We start from the raw sequence: 15130 nt of genomic DNA, 5'->3' as shown, positions 1-15130 counted from the left end.
CCATCCTTCCTTCAAGAAAGGAAGGATTTCCAACTAACCCTTTCAACCAAATCCAATGTGGCCTCTTAACTAAAATCCCTCTACTCTACAGAAGGGCCTTCTCGGATTATTTTCCTTCAAAAAAACATAATTTACACATCGAGTGTCTTTACTTTCCAAACCATTCAAAATTAGGAAAAGGGGGGAGAAACACGTCTGTTTCTCTTTGAAACTGTCAAAATTAGCATTCAGTAATTAAAAATCACACCCTTTCTCTTAATAACCTAACCAGCATGATACAATCAGGTTGTGCCAACTCTTTAATCCAATTGACTAATTACAGATTTTAATTTAGTCAGTTACTGAACAACTGTTGACAATTTGTTTTCATTAGGGACAGAACAGAATAAATATTTAGGCTTCTAGTCACAGAGACTCCTGCGATCAGCTCTCCACCGTGACCCCAACTTCGGAGTGAGCTCTGGCTCCAACAGCACCCTGAAACTCAGGTAAGCGCATGGCTGGAAGCCACTTCTCAGCTCCACCCTGCGCCCGCACAAATCCTCCCCCGAGTCGCCCCTCTCAAGGCAAAATCCTGAAGTGCTGAGCAGCGGCCTCGATCCCCAAAGTACAGGCAATTCCCAGATTCACACACGTCACTCAAGAAGGGGCAAACACTTAAACGCTGTGAAGAAAAATAAATTCAACGCTACATGTCACTGGCTTTTAAGCAACAAAATAAGTTAACAGTCAAAATAGGTTTATCTGCATTCATCTCACTGGGAAGCAAACTGTCACTAACATCTTTTTTTTTTTTTTTTTTAAGACACACGTTTACGGGTTTCTACAGAAATGATTCAATTCTTTCTAAGAACATTTTTTTCCCCCAAGGTTCCTCATCTCTCAAAGTCATCCTAAAGTTTATTAAAATAACGGTGTGGCTCCAAGACTAGGAATGGAGCCCTGGGTTCAAATTGTGCTCTGTTATTTAATGACTTCATAACCAAGGCTAATGACTTCACTTCTTGGAGCCTCAAGTTTACTCATCCAGGGACTGGGATAAAAACAGCCCCTGCCTTGTAGAGTTATAGGACTAGACGGCATGCCCATGCACAGCGCCTAGCCCAGGGTAAGTGTGCAATAAAGGCTGGTCACTGCTACATCAGAAATCGCTTCTGTATCCCTCCCTGTCCCCATGCTACAAATGGGGAAACTGAGGCCCAGAAAGAAGACAATGGCCAGTCAAAGGTTACAGATAATAAGTGGGGAAGCTTGGTTGAGAAGAACGATTTCTGGACTCACAGTCCAGTCATCCATCTCCTCCACTGGATGCCAGCTCAGAACAGCAGGGAACATGGTACTTGAGTGTAGGGGTGGGGGCTATGGAGCATCCTCCAGAGGTGGGAGCTCTCCACCCAGGAGCTTACACCTGTGGTGTCCATTTTCCAACCCACATTTTCTCTCACAGGGAAGCCTTGCCTGAACTTTGGTAGATGACCTAAGAGCAAACTCTGACCTCTAACCCTCCTGACTCTCAGGGAGAACGTGAGGCCCTTTCTTCCACCAGAGCCCAACTCTGGCCATTCTAGAACACAGCTAGAAGGAGCCACCTACACTGCTAGGTAGGTGGGGAAAGCACCGACGTTAAGTCAGAGGTTCCCAGCCTGAGGACTCCAGCCAGGTCTCTCAAAAACTTCACGGACTCTGGAGTCGGGCTGATTTTTTTTTTTTTAATTCAACACCAAAATCAGGTCTACCTCAGCTGAAATAAATCCCAAATGCCCAATTTTTTCTGAGCTGATGAAATGCTCTAATCAGCAACTATATAGCTCTTGTTTTTTCCTATGTCTTCAGTAAAATTAATGGTGACAATGTATATAATCTATTTGTAAATGAAATATTTTCAAGCATGGAGTCCACACGGGGTGGTAGGGGATTAATAAAAGGAAGCCTTAAAAGTGAAGAGATGGGGAAACTCTTCCTTAAGGTATATGGATGAGCCTGAAGCAAAATATCTCCTTCCTGGGTGAGGTCACTGAAAACCAGCCCAGCCCCCATGCCTCTGGGAAGCACAGCACTGATAAGGAACCACAAGACCCACAGACAGGGCTTCAGGTCATCTGCCCCCTTGGGACCGCTCCCACCTAGTCCTGCTACCTAGACCCACCAGGGCTGGGCAGTGGGTCACCAATTACTTAAGCAGCAAAGATGCCAAATCTGGTATTAACTCTTAGGGAAACAGCACGGTAGAGCAGTGCAGAACACTTTAGTTTAAGTACATCTTCGACATTCCTGAATCCCTCTATTGCCTCAGTTCCCTTTTCTACAAAATAGGAAAAAAAAAACGCAGAACTTAGGGACTTCCCTGGAGGTCCGGTGGTTAGGACTCTGTGCTTCCACTGCAGGGGACACAGGTTCGATCCCTGGTCGGGGAACTAAAATCCCTCATGCCACACAGCACGGCCAAAAACAATAAAAATAATAATTAAAAGGAAAAAAAAAAAAACAGAACTTGACCCACGGGGCTGCTTTGAAGACAACATGAGATAAAACCCAAAGCACTTAGAAAGGTGCCTGACATACAGTTAGCACTCAATTATTGTTCGTTGTTATCAGTTCTTCCTTCATGAAATGGGAGGAATGTCCTGTCCCCTACCCAGCCTGAATAGGGTGAGACCGGAATAAGAACACTTTAAAAAAATAAAAACTTGGCACATAGTAAGTGCTCAATAAACACCAGTTTCCTTCACTAGAGAGTCATCATTATTAAACCACGATGCTGTAGTTTAGTAACTCATCCCTCACCAGGAAACTACCACCCCAACTCCCAGCGGCTCACTCCCCCTGGAAGATCTTTGCTCCCTCAAATCGGGTGAAGCCACAGGCAAACACGGTGATCTGTACCTGCTCTTTTCCCTTCCAGTTCCCTTTGACAAAGATGCTGCTAGCAAAATAACGCTGAAGAAAGTACGTGGCGACAGCCCACTAGATTTAAGTTCATTTTCCGTAGCTTGGGGTCAGAATCGACTGAAGCACTCCAGTGATCAGGTTTTCTGCGATGCCCTGTGCTGCACGTTAGCCCGCTGACGGAAAGTCACTGTGGTATTTAAAGTGGCAGCCATCACGACTAACTCAAATTGTATTGGCTTCCCCGATGCTGAAATGCTCTGCTGAAACCATCAATTGGCCAATTCAGAGATAACACGGTAGCTGAAATTCCCTGTCATGCTGTAAAGTCCCCTTTTGAAGTGGCTCCGCAGCCCGGAGACCCGCAGGGAAACCTGCGCCCAGAGCTGTGGCCAGAACCGCTCGTGTAACACCAGTGGGCACTGCCAAGAGGAAGGGCCTCCAGAGAGAGGATAACATTTTCTCCTGGAAGCCTTCTAAAAGACAGCAGAACAGAGCGGCCGCGTGCACACGCCCGGCACCAGGCCTGCCCACTGGGCCATCTGCCCCCTCAGCACTGGCCGCACGGCCAAAGCCAAGGGAAGCCCACGACATCTCCCAAAGAAAGCTGCGAACTCCTACTGAATGGCACAGAGGCAGACCCAGGCGCCAACCTCCCACGTGCAGGTTTTCTACAGTCAGTGGCTGCCACGGGGATCAGGGGCCCATCCAGTCACAGATTTGCTACCACTCTACCCCAAGCCTCAGTTTCCCCCTCTGTAAATTGAGAGGCTCTTTCTTGATATACGTTCTATGATTTGATGATTTGTTCACATATGAAATAAACCACAGTTTACAAACCATTCTTATATGCTCTCACCTGGCTTCAAAATAAATCTTGAGAGGCAAAAAAAAAAACCAAGCCTTGTTTCACATCATTTGTTATCACAGATAAACCAAGTCTCAGAGAGGCCAAATGACTTACCCAAGGCCACCTGAAAGAATCAGAACCTGAACCCCGGTTATCCAAGTCCAAATCCTCTGTGCTGTCCGTGGCACTGCCTTAGTCCCATCACCAACCAGCACAGGGCCATGCATGCAGCAGGCTCACAGGAATAACTGCCCACCAGCCAACTGCTATCCTGGGCCAGTGTGCAAAGCCACGCTCTGTCCATCCCAAGAACTCGCAAAGCTGCAGCCAGCATCCCGGGCAGCGGGGAAGGCTGCCACCCTAGAGCCTGTTCTCTCAAACAGCCTTTTGTGACTGGGAGAGAAGGATCAGAGGAAAGCCTCAGACGGGGGCCCCAGGGAGCAGCTGTGCTTCTTAAGGTCAGAGGACTGTAAAACAGAAGTGAAATGTCAGGCGCTTCACCCAAACACACAAAGAGCGGGGGACACAAAGCCCGCCTCGGAGCTGTGCAAACAGCTGTCACCAGGAGGGGACAGGGAATTTGGAAGGCTGGGCCAACCTGGGTCAGACAGGATGCCCTGAGACCTATTCTCAAGATTGTTGCTGCGACCAGAGCCTGAGCCCTGCAGATGTTCAGAAAACAACCACCACAAGGGGCTGGAGACCACCACCACTACCCACCGCCACTGCCACCTCAACTGCAGACGGGCAGAGGGAGCTGCCACCCAGCAGAAACAAGCGACGAACTTCAAGTGGGAGCCACTGCTTGTTCAGCACTCAGCAAGCATCTGCTGGGCACCTCTCACAGGCTCCATGAACTAAGAATATGGCAGCAAAAACGAAAGGCAAAGGTCCCCAGGAACCACCAGGCACCACCTGGAAGCAAGGCAGGGAATCAATTCTCCCAAGAACCCTCAGAGGTGGGAATGACTCCCTCCTTATTACCCATCAGGAAACTGAGGTCAGCAATCGCTTGCCACTTGGCCAAAGTCACACAGTCTATAAGATCCAAGATTCAACTTCAGCCTTTTCTGGGTAAGCGGCTTTCAAAGTTTAGACTGAGACCCACAACAAGGCAAATTTTACATTGAAAACCCAGGGCACATGTTTACTTATAGGCACCCATAAGTTGCTGAAAACAGAAGTTTCCCGAAACAATGCTTATGTTTACTCTTTGCAATACAGTGTTTCTTTTTTTGTTTTGTTTTGATTTTTTTGGTTGCGCTGCTCTGCTCAGCATGCAGGATCTTAGTTCCCTGACCAGGGATCAAACCTGTGACCCCTGCAGTGGAAGTGCGGAGTCTTAACCACTGGACCGCCAGGGAAGCCCCAGAGTTTCTTTTTTTTGTAATTTCCAGTTCGTGACCCACTAAGTTGATTTCACAAAGCAATAACGGGTCACGACTCACAGTTACCATTCACCACTTGTCCATCTCCATTAAAACGCATATTTAACATACTTGATCCCTGGGCAGGGATCAAACCCTTCTCGCTTCTCAAGGCCCGGAGCCTAGCTCACCACCCTCAGGATTTACTCAAAACTCTGCAACAGGCCCCAGGAGCAGGGGCAGCAGAAAGGGGGTGGAGATAAGGGCTCCTGCCCTCAGGAGCTTTCAGTCTAGAAGAGGGAGAGGAAGAGATACAACCTTGACCCCCATCCCTCTACTTCCAGGCAGCAAATAGCAAATGAGTAGAAGTCACAGAGTTCCCGGGGGGGAAGACAGAAGAATAGGTGGGTGTTCCCCTGGGGGTAGTCCTGGCAGGCCTGGTAGAGGCAGCCACATTCCAGGTTGGCATCTGCTCTACAGCAGGGCTGGAGCAAAAAAACCATCTCAAGTACCAAGGAGAAACACCAGGGACGGGTCAGAGGGGCCTGGAGAAGTTCCAGATTCCCAGAGCAAGGGAAACAGCTACAAGAGTAGGGAACGGACACTGACTGAACACCACAGGCCGGTGCTGGCCAGGAGCGTCCACACATCAGCACTTCATCCTCACGAGCAGCGGGGCTGGTTTGGAGGCTGCATGTATGAACCCCACCCCCAGTCACTCGCGGCTGCTTGAAGAAGGTGGATTCAAACCCAGGGGTCCAGAGTGCTAATCAACCAACAGGTGGGTCACGTATCCCAGGAGCACACCTCTCACACCAGCATCGTTCTGCTGCTGTCCCCCCTTTCGGCCATCAGAAAGCCAAGACTCATACCAGGCCTGAAATGAGATAATAAGAATGAGAGCACAGGGGGTTCCCTGGTGGTCTACTGGTGAGGATTCAGTGCTCTCACTGCCGTGGCCCAGGTTCAATCCCTGGTCAGGGAACCGAGATCCTGCAAGTTGCGTGGCATGGACAAAATTTAAAAAACAAACAAACAAACAAACAAAAACAATAGCACACGTTTATGGCACTTATGCTGTACCAGACACAATATGTATTGTGTGTGTGCGTGTTTAATGTGTGTGTGCGTACATAAACTCATTTAATCCTTGTAACAACCTCATGAGGCAGGTATACTTTATTAACCCCATTTTCCACCTGAGGAAACTGAAGCACAGAGAGATTAATTAAGGTGCCCAAGTTCACACAGCTTGTAAGTGCAGCAAGACAGCATAGGGCAAAGGAAAGAGTTATGGAATCTGATACGGTTTACAGGTTTGAGTCCTACTGATGACTTCAGGTGGGGCATCTTTCCCCTCTGGGCCTCAGGGTACCTCCTTGTAAGACATGACCTCCAATTCTACCACCTGCAACCCTGCTACCTACACATACTACATTAAATACCCTTCCCGGCCACCACAGGGGAATGGGGCTGTTTACCTACTCCCACAACCAGTCGTGATGCTCTGCATCCTGGGCTCTCCAAAGAGAAGGCTTTTTAAGCACACGAGCGCATCCTGGGCGGCATCTGTCTCATCCACTGGACACGGAGCAGAGCGGGCACTCAGTAACTGGACTGAATCAACACCTCAAAACTTAACAGTGGGGGCTTCCCTGGTGGCGCAGTGGTTGAGAGTCCACCTGCTGATGCAGGGGACATGGGTTCGTGCCCCGGTCCGGGAAGATCCCACATGCCACGGAGTGGGTGGGTCCGTGAGCCAGGGCCGCTGAGACTGCGTGTGCAGAGCATGTGCTCCACAACGAGAGAGGCCACAGCAGTGAGAGGCCCGCGTACCGCAAAAAAAAAAAAAAAAAAAAAAAAAGAAAAAAAACTTAACAGTGTCTTCTGCTCCTGGTCTGGGGGCCAGCTGACCAAGGCCTTGGGCACCCAGAACCAGCTTCCCGTGGACCTGCAATGGCTGACACACCCCTTCCTCACCTTCTCCTTAAGGGCCCTTTTAGGGACTCCTCACTCAATCCAAAGGTCAAGTGAGGCCCGAGGCCGCCCAGGGCAACGTATGTACCAAAGAGGGCTTCCCTGGTGGTGCAGTGGTTGAGAGTCCACTTGCCGATGCAGGGGACACGGGTTCGTGCCCCGGTCCGGGAGGATCCCACGTGCCGCGGAGCGGTGAGGCCCATGAGCCATGGCCGCTGAGCCTGCGCATCCGGAGCCTGTGCTCCACAACGGGAGAGGCCACAGCGGTGAGAGGCCCACGTACCGCAAAACAAACAAAAAAAAAGAGGACAAAGACAAGACCCCCAACTGCAGGGCTTTCGAGGCTGGTCATCCCTGCAAACACTGACACAGCACTGCCCTGCACAGGTAACCTTCCCTGGACAGTCTTCCATGCCTTTCTCACAGTTACCCCCACAGTGGGCTGAGCAAGTACGACCCTTGTGCCCACCTTACAGTCAAGAGAACAGACCTTGAAAAGTGGCAGCCCCCCGCAGCTGACAAGGGGTGTGAAGCCGAAATCTGCATCTAGGTTTCTGCACGTGCCAAGCTGCAAGCTCTTCCCATTCAGCAACGCGGCAGCCACACACGGGAGTGGGACAGGACCACCCTGTCCGACACAGATAAGGGGCACAGACGTCACAGGGGAGCATTTATCAGTGCCAGCCTATGCCAGGACCGCCTGCCCTGTCCCTGGCAGGGGTCTGGGGGGTGGGGAGACAAGACACTGGTATTTGGGGGAGGACTCCATGACACATCAGAGGAGCCCAGGCACCGGAGGGCATCATCAGGAAATTAATGTATCCAGTTCCCTAGGGTCAACTTGCTCTTCCAGAAAAACATGCTGTTATCTCCATCATATTAAAAGGTTCTGGGGGAAACTTTGGGGATATAAAAAGAAAGGAGGGCTTCCCTGGTGGCGCAGTGGTTGAGAGTCCGCCTGCCGATGCAGGGGACACGGGTTTGTGCCCAGGTCCAGGAAGACCCCACATGCCGCGGAGAGGCTGGGCCTGTGAGCCATGGCCTCTGAGCCTGCGCGTGCAGAGCCTGTGCTCCGCAATGGGAGAGGCCACAACAGTAAGAGGCCCGCGTACCGCAAAAAAAAAAAAAAAAAAAAAGAAAGGAAACAAACTCACCAAGCACTGGCCACAGAGAGACAACCATTTTATATATATAATCCTACTTAACCCTCACAACAAACCCATAAAGGATTCACCATTTCCCCATTTTACAGATGGCGAAACCAAGGCTCCAAAAGTCCACGCTGCCAGGAAATGACAGAGCAGGAACTGGAACTCAGGTGTGCATCCCAGCCACCAGTCAGAACCCAAACCCTTCAAAATCCAGAGGATTCAGGGCCCAAGAGGGCGGGGGGGGGAAGCATAACATGGGAGAGAAACATTCCTAAAACTCATCTTGCCAAGGCTACAAAAAACCCCATTACCCTGGCGAATCAAAAACAAACAATCATCATTGTCTATTTGCTGTAAGCCCCCAGCAACATGTATTAAAGAAGTTTATGTGAATCGTCTAATGCACTTGTGCCATGGTCAGAATTATTACCAAGCTAAAAAAGATTAATTTTTCTAAATACTCTAAACCCCAGACACTATTATAAAGGCTACAGCTAGTGTAACATTTCTGTTATCTTGGCTGACAGGCCCTCAAGCACACACACCTCCCCTCCACCGCTCCCTTTTAAGCTCACACACACACACTCACCCACAGAGGCGGGAAGGTCAAGAGAAGGGGCGAGGAGGCTCTGGCCCGAGGTCCCCGCTACAGAAGCAGCTTGCCTTGGAAAATCGAGCTGGGTGTCTCCCGGCTCCCTCAGAGCGGTGAATGGCACACAGCTAACTCTTGGTCCAAGTCTGCAAAGGCTTAGCTAACAAAGATGGCATTATGCACAGACTGGAGCGCACGGCTGGTCTTGGAGTTCAAATGAAGTGACCACTGCCAAAAACTTTGTTTGGGTCCCCCCTGCTCCCCCCGCCCCACCTCCCGCCTTGAAATAAAGGGCAAGGATTTGCAATTTGGGGTCTTGCCGCCACTTGAAACCCATTAAGATGGCCACACTGCCCGGGTTCTGGCAAAAAGCAATTCCAGTTACTCATTTAGTGTTTAATTAGCTACCGATAGAGGAGGCTGGCAGCCTCTGGGGTTAAGAGGAGCTGCAGCAAACAGGGTGGGAGCCCGAAGAAAGGCCACAACACACAGTCTGAGCTCCAATGGTGGCGGGGGGAAGCAACCGTGTGTATGTTTTGTTTTTATAATCTGCCACACAAGGTGCCAAGGGTCAGAGCCAAAGGCAACGCCGTGAACTTGCCAGGACCTCTGGGCAGATAGCTAGAGCGGCTTATCGCGGGGGAGAGCACGCCCCCAGCTCCTCAGAGCCCAGCTGCGGCCTTCTCCCGCTCCTGCCCACGCTGCCACCCTCTCACACCCCTGCCCCCAAAGGGTTCTGGCAGGCAGGGACGCTCCCCGCCTGGAAGGAACCTTAGCTCGGCACATCCAAGGAGAGCCCTCTCAAATATCACTTTGCTATTTCAAACCCACCAAGGACGCTGGACCCCTGCCACAGAGCCACAAATACCTCAGCTCCCGTCCACGCCCAGGACTCTGGGGCGCTTTCCGACTTTACCCAACCTGCCTGGAGACACAGGCTCACAGCTGGGAGTGGAGGGGGGTCAGCTGAGTCCTGCTGGCGGGGAGCACAGGGCTAAGAGAGCCAGCCCCACTGAGGCCGACCTGAAAGGGACCGCAGGTCTTCAGAGCAGGGAAAGTGAGGCCCACGACTCGCCAAGGTCATGGGACTCCACATCCACTTGGCACCCCACATTCTTCACCGGGGATCACAGAGGGGACAGCAGCCATGAACCTCCTGAAATCATGTACAAAGTCTCCCCAGTGGGGATACATGCGTTTTCTGGAAGGAAAGGCCATAGCTTTTATCACATTTTCCCTGCCAAAAGAGCCACCGCACCATAACAAACTCCCTTCTCGGAGGCCAGGTCCCACCTCTGCCAGTGACTCTGCAATTCACCTCTCAGGGGCTTTAGTTTAATTCTCTGCTAAATTTATTTCTTCAGTGACCATACATGGGCACACTTTGGGTCAAATGATAATATCTTCCCTCTGTTTCGCAGAAGTTCTGTATCAAATGAGGGTTGTCAAAAGCTCAGAGGTGGAATTTGAAAGTGTGGGGTCTAGTCCCAGCTCTGCCACCTCCTGGCTACATGCCCTCAGACAAGCCATCTAAACTCTAGGCCTCAGTTTCTTCATCTGTAAAATGGGAGTGAGATTAAATAATAAAACCTGACCAACAGGCAGCTGTGAAGCCAAACCACAACCATGTACTGAAAAAGCGTTTTGAAAAGTACAGCAATGTGAGGGTCACTGCTCTCCAGCACCTTCAACTCAAAGGCACTGAGCTAGTAGGCGGGACTGTCCACTCCACAAAAGGCCAGGACCAGACAGACATTGGCATCTAAGAGAATCCAAGGGGACCCAAGGGCTTCACCAGAGAACCTCTGCTCTGGCCGGAAGGGAACAGCAAGGAAGCCACAGGCAGGGTCCCTGCGAGCCTCTTCCCATGGCCTCTGGGCAGCAGCAAGGAAACCACAGGCAGGGTCCCTGAGAGCCTCTTCCCATGGCCTCTGGGCAGCAGCAAGGAAACCACAGGCAGGGTCCCTGAGAGCCTCTTCCCATGGCCTCTGGCCTCTTCTGACTTCAGGTAAACCAATTTCTCAGAAAAGTACATTCTGGGTACCAAACCCTGCATCACTCTTCATTACGTGTGGTCAACATCAGGGTGCTCTGGCTTATACACAGTAAGCCAAGCAAACTGAAGTTTCCAGGTGTGTGGAGGAAAATAGACTGTGACTCAAATAAAAACTCACCAATTCAGAGAAAATTTAAACCCCCTCTCCCTCTGCTGAGTCACCTGGTTCATTCCCGGCCCTGTGGCCTGGCTTGGACTGACCCACCACCAGGAAGGGGAGACCACTGGCCAGGAACACAAATTCACTTCTCTAGGAGAGCTGAGACCAGGATCTTCCCAGATGAGGACCTTCCCAGCCCCACAGGAGTCCCTCCTCACCCATGCCCCACACACACTCACTACTCACTACCCACTAAGGCCCAGGCGGGTATATCTGAGCTGCATGGACAAACCATGAGAATCTCTGAACCTCCTTGATTGAAAACAGAAGGCCAGTTACCGCATGCTCTTATTTACACTCCGCTTTATCTTCTAAAAAGGATTTAAGGTAACTAGTCAACCCACATTAAAATCACCTGGCTCAAGATGACCCAGCAAAAACGAGTCACTAAAAGAACATCTTCCAATATTCTACTGGCTATCCAAATTACCAAAATGCCCCAAAATGAGTATTTTTTCTTACCCATAGCTCCTTAATACCTTCATTCATTTAGCATGCGTGCCTACTATGTTCAAGGTATTGTGGGAGCTACAGAAATGAATAGCTCTTAGACGAATGGTCTCTGGCATGGAAAAAATGAATAAGCTGTGGTTAGAAAGACAAACCTGAATGAGAAGTTAGCAGGAATAGGTACAAACGGGTGACATTTGCCATGGACCTGTGCAGCCAAGTCTCGGCAGTGTTAGGAACACAGATTCTGGAGTCAGTTATGACCTGAGTTTGGATCCTAATTCTTACAACTATGATAACCTCTCTGTGCCTCAGTTTCTTCATCTGCAAAATGCAGTTAGCAACATGTCTTCTCTCCCAGGGCCACTGGCAGCTTGAAATGAGAGCCTGAAGCTAAAGTGCCCAGCACAGGGGCCCAGCACATGGAAAGCCACCAACAAAGGCTTTGTACAGGTGGTTTGTATAGACACTGAGATGAAGGAGTGATCAGGGTGTGCAGCAAACTATCACCAAAGTCCTCCACAAAGAAGCTGAAAAGTGGACAGGACGTGACGGATAAGAGAGGCATTCACCCCAGACAAAAGGAAGGGAATCCAAAAAGAGGCTTCAGCAATAACTCTAGCAAGAAAGATAAGGGTGAACAAGATAGTAGCCATGAGAATGGAGAGAACACACGAAAATTTGAGGAGGACAAAGAGAAAAAGAGGGTTCCTTTTCTTCATTTTCTTAAATATTTTTTCATTTTCCCATTGCTTCTCCTTCACCCCTGCAACTCAATACCCACCCCCCCTTAACTCCTTCACAATAGAGACGTTCCCTCCCCATCCCCATTCATCACTCCATCCCTCCTTTCACATGACCTGACTCTCAGGCCACATGACACCAAGTGGATCCCAATCCAGGAGAAAGGGTTTTGATCCCAAGATCTGTGAATCCTGGGCCTCAGTCACTGTGATTTCAGCTCTTGGTAGCTTCTTCTAAATGTCTACACCAACCTCAGCAATCTCTACACAATTCTGCTGCCCTTCCTCAGCAAATCACTGAAAGAAAACCCATGTAAACGTTCACTACCACCATACTGTTCCAAGATGGCGGACCAAACCACAAATTGCCAAAGAGAGTCTCACGTCATGTACTAGAGAGCCAAACTTAGTTAAAAATTATTAACTTCTCTGAAAGATAGCACAGACATCCTATATCAAGAGAGTGACTGGAAATAGGTACGTCCCCCGCCCCACTCTAAAATGAAACCATTTTGCATAGCTGTCAAATACAGGCCACACAGGAATTGGCCATCCACAGGTTAAAACACACACACACACACACACACACACACGATTTTTACTAGGTAGAAAAGTCAAATTCACCAACTATTTTTATACGGCTAATGTAACTCAGCCTCTACGCCAGGAAACCCTGTGATCATCACCACCGATTTTCCCAGAAGAACCACATCACAAGTGAACCAGCCCTCTCACCTTGTACTACTAAAACTTCACCAGGCCATAAGAACCATTCAGCAGCTTCTCTTTTTCAACCCTGGAGAGGGCACAAGAACTGGTCAATTTCCTCAGCATTCCACTCCAAGGGTATTAACCTTACAGTCATAGCAAAATTTCATCGCACTGAATATTCTCAAAACCAGGGAGCCCCCAGGGGAGTCTCTAAGTCCTCATATTACAAAGAGAAATGTTCACCAGAAAGATACTTGTGGCATGGGATCTGACCACTTGTGAAACTCAACCAAATGGGTTCTGGTCTCCCAGGCCAGTTTCAAACTGCATGCAGGGGATGCAGATGGCCTGGCCAAGTGGGTGGGCTCTGATGACATTCAAAAAACCAACTTCCATGCCCTAGAGCTTTGGGACCATTTCTTCCTACCTCATGCAGAAGTGCAAAATCCAATAAATCACCTCTTAAGTGCACATGTGTGTGCACACATACAGGCACACACACACACTTAACCTTCTACAAGACCAACAGGAGGCAAAGGAGGCTGGGAAGATCTTCAGACACTTCCCCTTCCATCCCCCCCAGAATATCCTAACCTGTTTCATCTGATCATAAGTCTGACTCCACCCCAACTCTAGTCCAATTTTTTTTTAAGGGGACCTTGGTGGGATATGGACATGTGGCAGACATCTCTCTTATAAGCATTTCATAAATCTTAAGAAACTCATCCAGGGAGAATGAATGATAGAGTAGAAAGCACTACAATGTGATGAAACTATCTTCACAAGAACATTTTCAACACGGTTTATGGACCAGCCAAGGACCTCAAAGTACACACTGTCTTAATGGACAACACAAGCCCCCCGCCATAAACACACACACACACACACACCCCTCCAAAAACATAATTTGGAAGATTGCTCCCTAGAAAGTAACCTAAGAATCTATTTCACCAAATTCTCACTCAAACACACCTTCTACTCCAAAACACAAGTTTCATATTTACTTTTTATTTTTCTTGGTTGTGGTCAACTTCTTCATAAACCAGCACCAAAGAAGCTCAGCCCCACCATCCTCCCAGGGCACTGCCCAAACAGAACACAAACCCCACATAGTTGAGCCCCGCATAACACCATTTAATTCTCCAGATAGGTATCTACACTCTTCTGCATAATTATAACGTTATGAAATACCATTCACCAAGTTAGACCGCTGCTGGAGGAGAGTACGGGGCGAGGGCAGCAGGGAGGTGGGCAGGACAAAAAGAAAGGCAAGGAGAAAACAAAGACCACTGCCAGTTGGCTGTGTATTTGCTTTTGGTACTAAAGAAGTTCAAGTTATCCAACCCTGCAATTATCGCCAGGATTAAAAATTTGTTACTCACGTAATCATGAAAGGCTTTTGCTTCACTTGAATGTTCACAAGTGTCTCGCCTTTCAGGAGCTGCACAGTAAAGGTCCCAAAATACGCTGCAAGTTGAAAAACAAAATAAGATCAGGTTACTAATTATTACTTGTGTGCCCAACAGCAAGTGTACAATGCACGGTGCTAACAGCACCACGTCTCCCCAAGGCTCAATCCCACCTTCCCAGCCTTCATTGGGCATACTCAGCCTGACAACAAAATGGACCCAACCTCTCTGACAGCCTGGCATTTGTAATAAGAGTAACAGCTCTCATCCATCAGACACCTACTATGTGCTGGATGCCTCATGCCCATGACACTGCTTGTAACTACCACAGCGCTGTAAGGTAGGTGATTTTATCCCCACGTTATACATGGGGCAACTGAAGCTCAAGCAGGTTCGGGTGACCCACCCACCGATGCCCAGATGGGACAGACAGGAATCTGGATGAGAATCCATGCCTGTCTCATCTGTGCTCCTGTTACCAGCCCCCACCTCCACCCAAAATGGCTGCACTTCATAAAAAGGTTAAACTGTCAAAGTCAGGACTATGACTCATATGCACAGCAGCAAACTGGGTGACTCTGGCGATAAAGGGAATCTACAGGTTCTTCATCCCAGAGCCCACACCCCCATCTCCTGCCAGCCCACCCGACTCTCAACCAGGCCCTCCCCCAAGGTGTTCTCATACAGAAACCATTCCTCCCCTGCCCACCAAAGAACATGTATCAATTAGCCAAAGGTTATGTTATGGATAACCAAGTATCTCGTTCTTTCACGTTGA

General features: G+C 49.3%; 1 protein-coding gene across 4 annotated transcripts in view; it reads right to left on the bottom strand.

Annotated features, from left to right (window-relative positions):
* SSBP3 (single stranded DNA binding protein 3) overlaps nucleotides 1-15130 on the bottom strand; it is a 165773-nt gene that overhangs the window by 147231 nt on the left and 3412 nt on the right. For all 4 annotated transcript variants that reach the window (XM_081224112.1, XM_081224113.1, XM_081224114.1 and 1 more), the window contains exon 4: nucleotides 14326-14410. In XM_081224112.1, coding sequence (XP_081080238.1) covers nucleotides 14326-14410 — 85 coding nt within the window. The remainder of the gene's footprint in view (nucleotides 1-14325; nucleotides 14411-15130) is intronic.

Source organism: Mesoplodon bidens, assembly GCF_964165515.1.
Source record: "Mesoplodon bidens genome assembly, chromosome: 2".
NCBI classification, from domain to species: Eukaryota; Metazoa; Chordata; class Mammalia; order Artiodactyla; family Ziphiidae; genus Mesoplodon; species Mesoplodon bidens.
Note: the sequence above shows the minus strand (reverse complement) of the source record. Positions and strands in the feature narration are given on the sequence as shown.